The sequence below is a fragment of the Corvus kubaryi genome, unplaced genomic scaffold, assembly GCF_017639235.1.
Source record: "Corvus kubaryi isolate FWS band 111438036 unplaced genomic scaffold, C.kubaryi_AGA036_p1.0 37334, whole genome shotgun sequence".
NCBI lineage: Eukaryota > Metazoa > Chordata > Aves > Passeriformes > Corvidae > Corvus > Corvus kubaryi.
Genome location: NW_024581108.1, coordinates 9,469,358 through 9,484,755, shown reverse-complemented (window position 1 = coordinate 9,484,755; position 15,398 = coordinate 9,469,358). Strand labels below are relative to the sequence as shown.

At 37.8% G+C, this 15,398-nt stretch overlaps 1 protein-coding gene across 1 annotated transcript; it reads left to right on the top strand.

The window, feature by feature from the left end:
• The first annotated feature begins 214 nt into the window (after nucleotides 1–214).
• Nucleotides 215–11,547, top strand: DR1 (down-regulator of transcription 1). Its single transcript, XM_042030196.1, has 3 exons — nucleotides 215–551; nucleotides 5,988–6,151; nucleotides 9,402–11,547. Exons 1-3 carry the CDS (start codon nucleotides 332–334, stop codon nucleotides 9,546–9,548), a joined length of 531 nt encoding a protein of 176 aa, XP_041886130.1. The 5' UTR covers nucleotides 215–331; the 3' UTR covers nucleotides 9,549–11,547.
• The last annotated feature ends 3,851 nt before the right edge of the window (nucleotides 11,548–15,398 follow it).

The window sequence follows — 15,398 nt, the reverse complement described above, 5'->3', positions numbered from 1 at the left end:
CGGCCGGGGCCAGCCGAGCCGAGCCGCGCCGGGCGCGGGGCGTTCCGCCGCTCGCCTCCCCTCAGTCTGGTCATAAGGCGGCGGCGCCGGTGGCCGAAGGATGTGGCGGAGGCGGCAGTGGCAGGCGCCGCGGCCGAGGGAGCCCTGAGCCCGAGCAGCGCTTCCCGGCCCCGCGACCCCCCGGTCCGGCAGCGACCCCCGGCCCGGCCCCCGCCGCCCCCCGCCCCATCTCGACGTCGCCCCCCGCGGCCCCGCCCGCCCCCGCCGGGTCCCCGCGCCCTGGAGCCCCGCGCGGGCGCTGAGCGCAGCCCGTGAGCCGAGCGCAGCCAGGATGGCCTCGTCGTCCGGCAACGACGACGACCTCACCATCCCCAGGGCTGCCATCAACAAGATGATCAAAGAGACGCTGCCCAACGTCCGCGTGGCGAACGACGCCCGGGAGCTGGTGGTCAACTGCTGCACTGAATTCATCCACCTCATCTCCTCCGAGGCCAACGAGATCTGCAACAAATCGGAGAAGAAAACTATCTCCCCGGAGCATGTCATACAAGGTGAGCTTCCGCGGCCGCTGTGCCGCTGCCGGGTCGGTCACCTGTGAGCCGCTCCTGTCCCGCTGCCGCTTTTTCCTCTCCGTTTGCTTGTAGCTCTGTAGAACACAAAAGGCAGGGTCTCGTAAGGGTGTGGAGGAAAAGCGTGTGTTGTCCGGCTTGCCAGTCACACTGCAAGGAAGGTTGTCTTTGTGTGGTTAGAGCGGCTGCTGCGTGTGCTCAGGACCAGCTGTGGTTTTGTGCTTTAGAGAAGCCTGTGATGCTTTGAGTGACCAAATCTCTGAGTCACCAAATCTCTTCCTCTTTTTTGTACCTGTAAAACGAGGTCTGCTTTTTCGAATGGTTATGCAGCGTGTTTTAAGGTTCTGAATGTATTGAATGTCTTTCTAGTTGGAGATTGATTATGTGGGGCCCAGGCTTTATTCCATGGTAGTCTTGTCTGGAATCGCTAAAGACTGTAATATTTCTTTAGGGCTGTCCTTACAGTCTTATTGTTTAATGTTGGATCTTCGTATCTGTTGCAAAAAGCATTTAAACGTGACCTATGCCCTTGTATCTTTCTCTGCTGTTGACTTCCCCTTGCTTGAATAAAAGGCGAGTTCTCTGTGTCTCGTTTGTTTTTCTTTCTATTCTGTCGCAAATAAGGAGTTTTCTTGCCTCATCCTGAAGTCTGCATTAGGCATCTTTTGTCAGAACTAATTTGCTTTGCTTGTCGAGTCAGGGTTGTTGATACCAGTATCTGCTGCAAACAAATTTATAGCACCAGTAGTGGAAGAGTACTTTGCTGCCTGGGAGAGATATTAACAGCAGCATTTGTAGTAGAGCTATTTTCAGGACTGTGATGGTATCAAGTGAGTTAAAAAAAATATTGTTGTTTGATACTTCTTTTAGCAATATTTGCTGTTTGAAACAAACAAACAAAAAAAATTGATTGTTTGAAATTTATTAGCTTGCTCACCAGAAGAGGTTTCAGTACTTGACTGGGTCATGAACAGCAAAAGAAAATACGGAGTAGGTATGAGCTTTAGTATTAAATAAAATTCATGTAAGCTTGAAAGTTTAGCAAAGTAGCTCCATCACAGAAGCCTAGGATGTAAAGAGTAAAACCTGTGCTTGCACATGGAAGCATACTTTAGGTGTGATGCTCTTTAATACAAGGATAGTTTCTTCAAGTCACCACAAAAAACATTTGAGGTTAGTTCTTAACACAGGAATAGACCTGATCTTTAATGCTGAGGGCAATAAAGAGTTTATGTATGAAAGTATTTTGTGCTTGGTAGTGGTGGTCCGTAGAAAAGATTTTACCTCTTGCTGTCGTAGGCTTAGTGTGGGTTTTTTGGAATACAAATTGAAGCTAAAGTGAGTTTGCATAACATCAGCAGGTGGTCCCATGCCAAGTATTTTGCTGGGTTCTATGTCCTTGTGTTACCACATCTTAGAGTTAGGAAAAGTTATTTTCAGATTAAATCTATACTTTCTAGTAAAATCTTGCAGTGTATCCATTTTTGTAATGTTCTAGAGATGGAAGTGTTTGTTCTTGGATTTTCTGCTCTGCTTATGTTTAGGGAGGTGTATTTGCTATTAGCTCCTTTCAGATGCTGGTCAGTTGGCAATGATCCCACTGTGAGGTTTGAGGGTTTAGGTCTCCCGTTTTGGAAACATTGATTGTGTGTATAGGTACAGAGTATTTCAGCATTTTCATCCATCTTCATGCATTGAAGATACTTGCTATTTTGAATGCCTCTTAATGCAGCTTCATGGCAATGATGCTAACAAATTAGGCAATTGAAATCTGTTTGTTGTGGCCATCCACGTTTTTCCTTCTGAATGCTTAGAAGTCAAGTGAGGCTAATGGCCATCACATCACACCTGGTCCAGCCTAAGCACAAGGTGCTGCCAAAAGGAATCTTTTTGTACCCTCTGAGATCTGGATCTGGCAATTGCAGATACAACTGACCCTGTGGCTTTTGAGAATTTAGGGCAGAGCGCGGTTCCCTCTCAGGTGAGTTTGCTGGCTGACTGGGGCTGTAAACAAGAAGTTACTGGGTTGGGAACAAGAAGCAGAAAGAGTATTTTGCTGGTCCAGAGGAAGGGGAAGGAGGCACTCTGCAGTTGGAGACACTCTGCCATTGGGCTGTGTTAGAGGTAATGTGAAACTGCGCTTCGCCACTGTGCTTAGGTGTTCGGCATGGTGGTGCTTGAGACACTCCTTCCTTTGCTGCACTCTTACAATGATTGTGTTGCCAAGCTGAGCAAGAACTCTCTCTGCCCTTGGGTTATGCTTCAGATGGATGAGGTCCTTGCTGTGTTTTATTGTGTGGTAGCACAAACACTTGACTGGCACAGTGCTGTCAACAGCATAGGAAAAGGAAAGCAGAGGCTTCTCGCATCCCATTAGAGATCTGATTTGATAGATGTAGTCAGACTATGCCAAGCACTCACTATTGGTAACAAAATGCAAGACAGCTTTCTTGGAGGGTACCCAAAAGTGTCAAGGCTATGTAATAGTTTTAAGTGGAGATCACATTTATTGTTGAATTCCTCCATTAGAAACCCAGCTGTGAATCTGCAGCTCTAGTAAGCAAATGAGTGTTCTTCCATCCTGGAACAGAAACTAGAATAATTTGAATGTTGTATGGCTTGTGAAAAAGCAGGCTTCTTATGAGAAATGAAATTTTCGTTGAATTCTGAAAATGGTGACTCGTAAAATCACTGTTTTCTGGAGTGGGTTACTTTGATTACTTGGTCTACATGGAACTGTTGTGCAGTAAGGTAGATTGTGGATTGATGTCAAATCTTGTAGCTTCTTTTCATGGACTGTTAGGATACTGACTGTATATATTATCACTTAATTAAAAAAAAAAATTCCACACAACTGTTCATGTTTAGGATTTTATTTTGGAAGTTCTTTTTTCCTTGAGGAGCATAAAAATTTAAAAGTCTCAGATATTAATTATTTGATTGAATAAAATAGAAGTATTACTATGTGTCACTGATTACTCAGAGACCTGCACCTTCATGCAGTCATTAAGAGTAGGAGGAAACTGGGGAAAGGATAATTGTGATTTGTAAATATGAGTTGTGTTATTCCCCCAAATGCTATGTTTTGGGATTCAGCTGTTTACATTTGGTAGGATAATTCTAGCCTCAGTAAGATACTTAGTTTTCAGCAATCTGGGTAGGATGGTATGTTTCAGACTCAAAAAATAGAAAGGCTTTGAGTTTTGATGAAATAGCAGCTCTGATAAAGTAGTAATCACCTGTCCCACATTTTAGCACCATGCTGGTATAGAGATCCATATTCCTTCCATTCATGTGTTTGGTAAAGCTTTGATGTGCTTCAAGAAGATGGTAAATTTTGTACGTTGTTTCACAGCCAGTAGAATTTTGATGCAGTAGATTGATGAGGCATATATGGTTCTCCATGGCTTTGTTATATTGAATAATTGTAAAAATCTGTCTTGGTTGTGTCACATAGGGGTTTTGAAATTTATTTTTGTGTGTGTCTGTGTTATATTCAATACACAATTTAAAGTTCTTTCCATTGATGTATTTTCTTTTAAGGACCACTTAAAATTTCTGTAAAAACACATCTTGCTGTTAACTTCAGATTTGGCAGTTGTTCATGTTCTGATGCAGCAGATTGCCAGCCCTGGTCTCTAGACAAACACCTCTGGTTTTGCTATGGTGGTTTGTCTTAGTGATGTTAGACTTGTATATTTCTTCAGTTTGGTTTAAAAAGTATGACTTTTAAAGGTTTACTGTATGTACAGTTTACATTTTAAAATTGAATGAGTTCTTAAAATATCTGTAGATTTTTAAGATTACCAGTTCAGGACTATGAGACATGGATTTGCCTCCTTTATGCTGAGGCTGGATGAAACAAGTTTCTGAAGGTAATTTTTGGTAATTCTCCTGGAAACGGTGGGTTAATTGGAAAAAGCGTTTCCAGTGTCTGTGTGTGGGCTGAGGCTGAACCAGCATACTGTCTCTGAAGTAATTTGATTATCTCTAAATCAGTTTGTCTTTTAACTTTATTTTTTTAAAGAAATAAGTATTATGTAAATTCCTTTGCCAGGTGTTCTCTTTAAAGGGATGGTGGTGCTATATGACTAGGTAGCAGCACCGGCAGCCCTGTTGAAGAAGACAGTGTGTGAGTTGTGTCCCTGAGAACAGGTTGGAAGCCAAAATCTTAGAGAATGCCTTTGGGTTATTGTTTAGATTATGGTACATTGACATGCTGCTGTAATTATGGGTAGGAAAATGTTGCTTATGAAATTAGTGTCAGAATATTGTCCGAGTTACTGTAACTAAGATCTTGTGTGTAACGAGTTGTTGATTGCTGTTGCGCAGTTTAGTGCTATTTCTTGAATAGCTTGTCACAAAAGGTTGAAATTAAGATAAAAGTTAAAACAACTCTTGTACTGTAAACTCTGAATTGTGTAAATGCTTGAAATTAACCAGTTTTTTTATTAAACTGATACTTGTTTCTAGTATAATTGGTGTTTATGTAATGTTTCTAGTATATTCTATAATAGGTTCACTTAGGGTGTGTGTGGAGGCATGTCACAGTAAATGGTGCATGACGAAACTGTGCCTTTTGTCACATGTGCTACCTGGGTTTTTATAATCCTTCCTGCTCCCATTGCATTCCTTAAAAAAAACTGTTGTTGCAGGATATAGCTGCATTGCAGATTTCTTTGGGCAGATAAAAGTGCAAGATTTTAGTTTCTGAATCCATTTTAACATGGAGATAAATAGAAGTGGTTGTGTTAAAAAATAAAACAATAAAAAGCTCATACATAATATAGCTTTATATGCGTGATCTATACATTTTATGTGTGAACTGTACATTTTATATATAGGAATTTAGATACTAAAAGTCAAAAGCTAAAATTTGGCAACCCGACATAATATTATTTATTTCTGCCTTATTGAAGGATCTGTGATCATTTTACATGCATCACTTTTGCTCTGGTTTAGGTTGCTAATTTACCTTCTACTGAAGACTTGCAAAAACTGGAAAAGTAGAATCTCCAAGACATAATTCAGATAGGAAGGACTTCTTAGCTGTATAAATTATGTTGATTCTAATGTAGAGAAGATGGGAAAAAGATGTCTTTTGGAGAATAATGCCTATCTCTAGCGAAGTGTATCTGAAAGCCTTGAATCCTCTGCAAGTGCAAGCTTCTTTGGTTGTACTTGACAAACCTTAATGTTTTTAGCCTAAAAACATGTATTCCTAAAGGACATAGCAGAAGGGGGGGGCGGGGGGGTGGAAATAGCTGTTAGGTCTTTTTAAGAGCAGAGATTTTTGTCACCAGATGATAGGAAAGTTATCATGTGTTTTACTTTTTTTTCTTTTTAATAAACAAGTCAACATCTATTATCAAAAACTTTGTAAAAGGTAAACAATGTCTCTTCTTTCTTTCTTTCTAGCACTAGAAAGTTTGGGGTTTGGCTCCTATATCAGTGAAGTAAAAGAAGTCTTACAAGAATGCAAAACAGTAGCACTAAAGAGAAGAAAGGCCAGTTCACGCTTGGAGAACCTCGGCATTCCGGAAGAAGAGCTACTAAGGCAGCAACAGGAATTATTTGCACAAGTAAGTGGAGCAATACTTGTCCTGATGAGGTTGGAATAATTAATGCTGCAGGTCTAGGGCTGCACAAACATGTGCACACCTCAAGAAGTATCCCCTTCTTTGTGAATTGATGTGGCATCTAAGATGCTATTGGCCTTGGCCTTGGCCTGTTTGAATTGGGGAATGTGAAGTCAACAAATAAGATGCTGCTACTTGATACTTCTGTGATTTGACATATAGGACTTCATATGTGAACCTATTTCATATTCTAGGTTTAAAAAGCATGGGGTTTTGGTGCTATTTGGGTATTTCCAGTCTATCATGGAGAATACATTAAGAATTACTCAGTTGAGGGAAGTAAAAGAATAACAGCTGGTGTTCTAGGAAATGACCAGTTTTGAAGCATTAAAAAGTGAAAATAGCTTTTCTGTTTCTGACCATCAGTGCACAAATGTTATTTTTTATACTTGGAAAGAAACTTTATTCTTGGCAAGAGTGTAACTGAGTGAATTCATGCATACATTTTTAAAGAGGCCATTGAGGCATGGAAAAAGCATTTGCCTGCAAATAGTGCACTAACACACACACACACATTCTTCATCCCAGCCTTGTCCCCTTCCAGCTTTCCCTGATAGTTTAACATCTCCCAGTTTAATTGACTAAAACCCGATTTTATATATTTATCTTTCTACGCCATCTTTCTCTCCACTATTCTCTTAGTTTGACGGGACCATTCTCTAAACTAAGAGATGGGAAAGTTATCTGGTATTTCTCTTTTCTCTTAACCAAGGCCAGAGTCTTGTTTTCTCACTTTGCTTACTTTGATTTCCTCTGATGAAAATGCTTATTCAGTTAACGTTTCATTACTGTGACCTTCTCTCCCCTTTGCTATACTTTGTATCTTGGTGAAGCTGTTGTTTTTCATCTTACAATGTGCCAGCTACTTTAGTCTTCATTGCATGATGAATTTTAAGGCATTTGAGATTTCAGCATACCATGTAGCTATTGCAGTGAACTAGTTATGATCAAGTACATGTGCCTAACTCTTGTTTGACTGTACTAGCATTGGAAAGGCCACTATGGCTGCTTTTGGATTTTGGGTAAGATTTACAAATAATAGTCAGTTTGGTACCTGTTTTTTATTTACTATTTTGTGCAAGTAACTCAGTGTGATACACAAAATAAAAAAGCAGCAAAACCAAGGTGTGTTAAGGGAGTACTAGCTCCAGAGTATCATTGAAAAAAATAAATTAAAAAAAAATTGCCGAAACCACCTTATGCAAGCCACACTTGTCTAAGGAATGACAGCTTGAAGTATATTTTTTTAAACCTCTGTTACTGTGCCTTAGCTTCTAAATTAAGACGACGCATGCCAGTTTGACAAAATTGTATGAATGACTTTTAAAAATAGTGTTTGGTAATATGGAAAATGTTTGCTTAGATTCAAGGATGACAGTCTCATTTTTCAAAAATAGTAGCTGTGATGTGCTGTTGGTGGTACTGTAATTAGTCTTGAATATAGTTACACAAGTGCATGCTTATTTATTTGTGTTAATCTTTTTAATATTTTAGAGCATGACACTAATGCTGACTTCTTGCTCTAGTTTTAAAATACCTGCCAGTTAATGTTATGAATGTTTGATAACTCTGGCATGGATGATTGTAAATATTTGAAGCCAGGGGAATGGCTTACCCTGATATTCATGCATGTCTAAGTTTTTGTGCAAGACAAGGGTCTTGATAGATTTGGGTTTTTTTTTGAGGCTTCCTCACTGGAGTTGTGCAGTATATGAGTTAAGTTTACCAGATGCTTATAGAGCTTCTTGGTCAATCCAACTCAATGGAATTCTTCAGCATGTGGGGTTTTTTTCTCTTCCCATTTCTGAAATGGTGAAGTGTTGTCATTACGGATAAGGCAGTGAGGGTGGGCACTGACAAAGTGATGCATCCAGTGTGAAGTGCTGAGCCCCTGTTTGCTGGAGCATGCAGGTGTATCACCTCACTGAGTATACTGTACACTTCACTGCATGGGGGCAGTAGGGAGCCCTGTTGTATCTCCTGTCTGATAAATATTTGTGCTTTCCTGGGTAGGGGTGCTGCTGTCTTTCCTCTAAAGCCCTACAATGTCTTAAATTGTTTTCCAACCCTTGTAACTGTGCTACCACTTGAAGTTTGAAATACTGAAAAGTTTTCATTGTGATTTCTACTTCTGTAAAATAACTTTTTACTGCTAGAACAGGGGAAAATGTGACACTATGTAAAGATAATGGAACACTCCCCTTTTTTTCACATTGCTAAGTAGAAAAACTGGGTTTGATTGTTTTCCAAACATCATCTTTTGCCATCTTGTAGTTTGAAAAACTGTAAAAAAAATTGATGCTTTGGAAAAAAATAGGAAAATTCAGTGAGTGCAATAGGATTAGAAAGGAAATTATTATAGCCTTAGTGATGACTTGTAAAAGTGGAAGAATAAAAAAAGGCTTAAAATTTTTCATTTTGAAAACTTTTTCTTAATGTTCATTCAAAATAGAAATTGAAGTTGTAACTTTACCACAATCAATTAGTATATTGTTGAAATCAGCAGGAGTTATCAAAAAACAAGTGAAAACCCTGGATAGAAAAATGAAGATTAATCAGTTAACTATTTGAAATGTTTTGGTAGAATCTCTTGTACTTTCCAGTAAAAGACTGTACCTTTCTGTAGCAAAGCCATCCTCAGTTGTCATACCTGAATTTGAGAAGACCTTGTCTAGCTCTGTTTTGCAGAGATTGCTTAGCAAAGTAAGATAATGGCTTGCTTTGTTTTTGTAATAATGTGTGCCTCTGTGGTTCAATTGGATGATTTCATAATTGGAAATTTTGTTATTTGTAATCAACAAAGCAAGGCTGTTCTCATCTCTGAACTGTGATTAAATGTTAAGATCTCTTGAAACTGATGTCTAAAGTTTCCTTTGCTTTGCCTCAGTTAAATTTTTCATTAGTGGTTCAGCACAGTCCTTACAGTGGAACTTAAGTACACTAGTTTCTGTCTGTTGTTTTTGTAAATGTAAGGCCTCCAAACAGTGGTGTCTTCAGAAGAAGAGAGAATATAGCTAAACTTCCTGGTGCAAATAATTAAGGTACTTCTAGATGTGGTTTTTGCATGTGCAATTAATAAAAAAAAATATAAAAGGAATCTGCAGGTACAGATAAAAACGCTTTTAAAGATAATGTGTTCTAGAGAATCTTCACAAGCTATGTATGGCCTTAACAATTAAATTCATATCTCTAGGCTAGACAACAGCAAGCAGAACTGGCACAGCAGGAATGGCTACAGATGCAACAAGCAGCTCAACAGGCACAGCTCGCTGCTGCCTCAGCCAGTGCATCCAATCAGGCAGGATCTTCTCAGGATGAAGATGATGAAGATGATATCTGAAAATCACCAGCTGAGTTGTCTTACTAAGAAATACTTTTCCTGCACAATGAAAACAGTGAAATGAATGCTTACCTGTAAGTTTGTATGCATCGTGGACTGGCAGTTGGTATTCTAGGGGTGTCTGCTCTTGTGTGCTGTACATGTATAAACTGTCTTTTTTTGAACTCTTGAAGATTTAAGGTTCAGTATCATATCAACTTTGGATTTTTAATGGTGTATATGGAAATTTTAGATAGCAGTGCGTCATTTATTTGATCAATAAACAGTGTTACAATAAACAACATGTTTATAAAATATAGTGAGATTTATACAAAAAGCTCTAAATCCACATTTGCATTTCTTCCCTTTTAACTAAACTATAAAATCTTGCTTAGAATTTTTAATTGTTTTTTGGGGGAGTGGTACAGTAGACATAATCTGTTAATGGGAAAAAAGTAGAGTTCAGCATAGAAGAGTCTGAATTCTTAGTTCTTTTTAAAATGAGGATGTATATGGCAATAAATATTATATATGCTCAAATACCACACTTGTTAAAATTTGAAAATGATACATTTTCACCAAGCTAGGAAAAAAGGTATGTTTAATAGGAGTTGTACAAATTCAGTAATTTTTTTTGTATAGGGGTGAAAAAAAAATAAACCCATGGTTTTATTATGACATCCTTTTGACAGTCCTAACTGAATATTTCACTTCAAAGACTGCCTGGTTTGAAGAACTAACTCTTCTATTACTTCACTCCAGTTTAATGTTAACTGTTGTTGATGGTATTTCGTAGTCCAGATTTATTCATATTGTTGAAATATAAAGCTGGAACTTAAAGAAACAAAATTGTTTGTTCTGCTGATGTGACTGGGAGTGATTAAGTATTCAAGCCCAAGAGGGCAAAAGCTGACCCTAACAGCGTGCTTGTCATAAAAGAGGGAATTTATTTAACCTTGTTTAGTCATTGTCAGCATAATGCCAACATTCTCCAGACTAGATTGCCACTGGATTACTAAGATACCTTGTTGAAAGACAACATTTTCTTCACTAGATTGGTTTGTAGGTAAGTCCAGGTTTCTGATAAATTGTTCCCCAAGAGTGATCAGCAGCAATACATGAAACAGAAATTATGTACTTGTCCTTTTGATAGTTCTGTTGATTTAATGGATGAGCAGCTGTCCTTTGTGTTGAAATAAAGCACAGTAGTGTCCATTGCTGAGTTTTAATGTGTTACTTGAAGTAATACTGGCATATCTTCTGGTACACTAATCTGAGCAGACTAGAAAAGCCACTTGCATGCTGCTGTAGATGACCCCATAGCTCTCTAACAACGTGGATGGTTTTATTAACTTATGTCCTCAGCAAGTTGCTCTAGTTAGAATTCTTGAGGAGGGCTGCAGCAGTCTGTTTACATAAGGATGCAAACAGCAAATGGTGAGCCCATTTTTACATAAAGATCTGAACAAGATACAATTGGCATGTATTCAGATCTCAGTCACATAGTGACTTTTGATTTAAATTTGAGATGTGTTAAGTTGCATATTGAATAAATGTGAACATGTCTTTAAATGCAGTAATGCAGTGAAGACTCAGAGTATTTGTTTGAATGTTTAAGTTTAAAAAGGAAAAAACTTCCCTGGATATTACATAAAATATGTTAGACAAGGTTTGACTGAGAAAGTGGTTTTCTGTAAAGGTTTAAGTACCAAAGGTAGAAAATCTAGTCTAGTGATACAATGTTAATGTGCAGTGTTGGCTTTTCTAATTTGTACTGTAACACCTTCACACTTTCTATTTTAAATGAGTCTTTTCCTTCTAAATAATACTAGGTATATTTTCACACCTTTCTTTTCTGATGCAGAAATCAGGTTAACATTTTACTGCATCTGGTATGTATGGTGTAATGTTTGAATTTTTGTGACCTTTCTTTTTGGACATTCTTGTGCTTTTTTCATATGCTGTATTCTTCAAGCAATAAAATTCTGATGTGTTTTTATAAAATTGCTTTTATATTTAATGAACAGTCTGTCTTCTTCATTGTCTTTATAAACAAAAAAGTTAAGACTATTTAAACCCTGTTTTTATTTTGGTTTACCGAACACTTTTTGTGACCTGAAGTCTTTACAACCTGAGTGCTGTTGGATAGTATTGCTGTTCACTGGGGTTGTTATTGCTTGCAAACCATATTTCTGGGCTTGACCCACTCTCTTTCCTCTTGGGAATTGCATTTAATATGTATGTATTTTTATAACCTGACATTCTACACCTGAGAAGTTGAACAAAAGCCTTGTAGATTGTGTACCAGCTACTGAAATAGTTTCACAAAGTGAAAGGCCACAGGCAGAGACTGAGGTAGTAAGAATTTAATTTAATGTAGATAGTCATGATTATAGATTACTTATTCAGCCATTCCTCCCCAAGTATGAAAATAAACTGGCACTTGCAGGGAGAATCTTCACTGATCTTTCAACAAACAAATTTTGTATTACTTTGCTGTTGTGCTTCCATGCAGGAGCTGCTCAGTGAAGACAAAATTCTGAGTTTATGGTACCCTTGATGTTTTTGGTACACCAGGTACATGGAGCATAAAGTTTGGTCAGTGAACTATATTGTTGCTTTGTCTCACAAGAAACATGTATAAGGATGTGTCTATTTCTTAAATATTGAGTTGATGAGATTATCTGTGGGTTTTCCATAATTATTCTGACAGTCTGTTTCAGAGTGCTCAAGTGACTTTCTTACGAAATCTTTCTATTGCTTTAATAAAGTGCATGTCTGCATGACATTAGTGGATAATAAATATAGTTGTATTTACTACACTGAGGTACTTTTATTAGGAGTATCTTAGGGATTCTAAACATCAAATGCCTAAAATGGTATTTGAATTTCAGTATTTGCCTGTGGCTAACTGAGCTTAGTTTTGAAACACTGGAATTTCTGCTACAATTGAAAATGTCCCTCAAAGCCACAAATATAAATTATGTTCTTCAGATTTTGTAAAAGTACCTTCACAAATGAGGGCTGTGTGTAATAATGCTTGGTTGATCATTTTATATGGGAAGATTGTTTTCATTTGAAACAAAGCCAAGTAAAGGTGACTTGGCATTTGAAACAATGCCAAGTAAAGTGACTTAATGATCATTGTGGAGCAGCCAAACCCTTACTCTGAAATGTGTACCTCATTTTAGTTTCCTAGTGTTGGATTGTGATTTTGTGTAAACCATGCACAAAACCATGTGGAAGGAGGAGGAGGAGAAGTGTAATGTGAGAGGTAAAGCATGCTATGGTTAAATTTACTTTCAGTATTATACTATTAACCTGTCTAACATGGAAAAGTTTTACTCTGCAGCTTTACAGTGCACATCAGTGGGATGCTGGCCAGTGTTCAGATGGATTTTGCTTACAGTCAGTACTAGCTCTTTGAGCTGTCGGAACTGTTAAAAGTCCACTCAATAAATGTGCCATCTGGGACTAAAGGATGCTGCATGGGTGCAACTCAGTGGTGAAAAAGAGTGTCTGTGAGCCTTGCTGTAGGCCCATTAAGGTTTGCTGGCAATCAGGATCCATAGGTTCCTGTTCAGAATATGTTTGTGCTTAGTTTGAATTTTTTTCCCTGATTTAAATAAGCGCTTTTCTTTTTGATTCCATGCCACCATAGCTACAGAAATCAGTAACTCTGAGAATTTAATAATGGCTTTGGAAGGACTTACGCCAGTTCTTGGGTATATGGGGCAACAAGGGTGCATTTCTGGAAAGAAACAGATGGACTGAAAATGTTCTGTTCTGTGGTACCGTGCTGTAATACAACTGAAGCCAATACCTGGGGAGTGGAGGTTTTGCAACAAAATAATTAGACAGTGAATCCAATTGGATATACTTAATTTCATACATCAGTCATGGATACATCCAATAAACATGGGTTTTACTGTGTGAGTGAGCCTAGTAGAAATTTCAGTAATCTAGAAATCCATAATAGATGATGCTCCTGCATATGCTGGGGCAAGAGACATTTAATTTTAATTCTTCATGGCTATGATTTATTGTTGCATCAACTACAGGAATACATGAAAACTTGTGTCTCACAGCTTGACCCAAAAGTTCAGGTAAGGATGGACAATACTTGTTACAACCTGTTTGGGTTTTTTTCCTGCATTTTAAAGGGAAACAGCTACTATGCTTTGCGTATCTGGGGTGAAGACTTATAAGAGGCATATTAAACTATATAAAGATTACACTTAATTTTAAGGCTGAATGTTCACATGGTTCATTTTTGTAATACTTCAGAGATTTCTTTTTTTCTTGTTTCAAAGGCAATGATTTATTTCTCCCTCAGCTCCCACCCAGGGTGACTAACATTGGAATAGTAATATTGTATGGTGTAACTTTGAATGATTTCCACACTCATTTCAGTAGTAATTAGTCCAGTTTTGGTATTAGTTCAAAACTTACTAGTCAGTAACCATAAACTTTTACATCTTCAAAGCATGATACAAGTATTAATTAGGTGTGGGCGATGTTACACTGTGCTTTGAAGTTAACACTTTCACATGCTACAGAATTAAAAGGTGGTGCACTGTGTAGAGGAAAAAGATGTTATCTTCATGGTAGGGTGAATCATCTAGAAAGCAAGTAATTGGGAAAACAAACAGACTTGTAAAAGTCATTGTTAGAGATGAAAACATTTTTTTGTAATAGCACAGTGCTTGGGATTGCTGGTTATGGATCAGGACTTGGTTTCATTAATGTTGTATTCAAGTTTCATTCTGTCAGATCAAAGTGAAAAACCACAGCTGAATTAGAAATCAAATTCAATGTTGTTTTAGTTTCAAGCAGCTTGTTTTCTCAGTTAGGCAGCAGTGTAATCCATGGGAGAGAAGTAAATTTATCAGGGCAGTGGCAGTGTTAGTAATGCAAAATCCAAAAGTGTTCACCATCCCAGCCTGCAGTAAAGGAGACATGACTCTCTAAAAATGTTAGAAAATATGTATGAAGGAGTAATGTGACCAATAATTTTTTTTATTATTCTACTGTAATGTAAACAGCTAACTGCTGCCATTTTCACACACAGATAATTAATATTCAAGCAAATAAAATTCAAAATTAAAATACAGTTGCTTCTTAAATATGTACTTACATATATCTTCCATATTATCTGACTGGATTAGCTGTTCTATACCTTTGGTAATTTAATTGTCTGGGATTGCTGGGCAAGTTGTGTGCAACTAAACTCATTAGCCTTAAATCATATAACTTGTTTTCAATGTGTTCTAATGCTGGAAACAATAATATTTTCATTTCTACAAAAAATTTTACAGTTTTTGAGATGCCTTTTTAAAAAGAAATAGTTCTAAAAATGTAAACAAAAGGAAATGTTACGGACAAAAAAATTAGTTTATCTTGATACATTATATCATTAAAATGAAGGGGCAGCTTTTGAGTGAATATGAAAAAGGTATTTATCCTGTCTGCAGGATGTGAAAATGGGTCAATGTCACTACTGTTAGCAAGTTATCTTTTCCAAAATGGGTAAAAAAATGTTAAGTATCGTTTTACCTTTTTTTAAAAGCACTGGTGGATGTTCTGAGGCAAAAATCACCCTTCAGACTGCTCTCAGGAAGATGATCAGCTGGCATGCATCCCTTCCTAGATGTGAAGGATCTGGGGCATGAATCACGCAGTCCTGTGGGAAGAATTATAGTAGCAGGCGAGCCTGGAGGGAGGACATTTCATTGATTGCTTTAACTGTGTTTTGCTTTACCCATGTGCAAAAGAGATTGAGAATTGGACATTTCCCTAAAATGAAATCTCTAGTATTGACTGTTACAATAGCATATTTAAAAGTTTCTCCCTTATGGACACAGGATAAAG

Excerpts from the sequence above, each read along its gene's own strand:
- DR1 (XM_042030196.1), top strand. The coding sequence starts at position 332 with ATGGCCTCGTCGTCCGGCAACGACGACGACCTCACCATCCCCAGGGCT. Across the intron at positions 552-5,987 it reads CCCGGAGCATGTCATACAAG|CACTAGAAAGTTTGGGGTTT; the intron begins GTGAGCTTCCGC and ends CTTTCTTTCTAG. Across the intron at positions 6,152-9,401 it reads AACAGGAATTATTTGCACAA|GCTAGACAACAGCAAGCAGA; the intron begins GTAAGTGGAGCA and ends TCATATCTCTAG.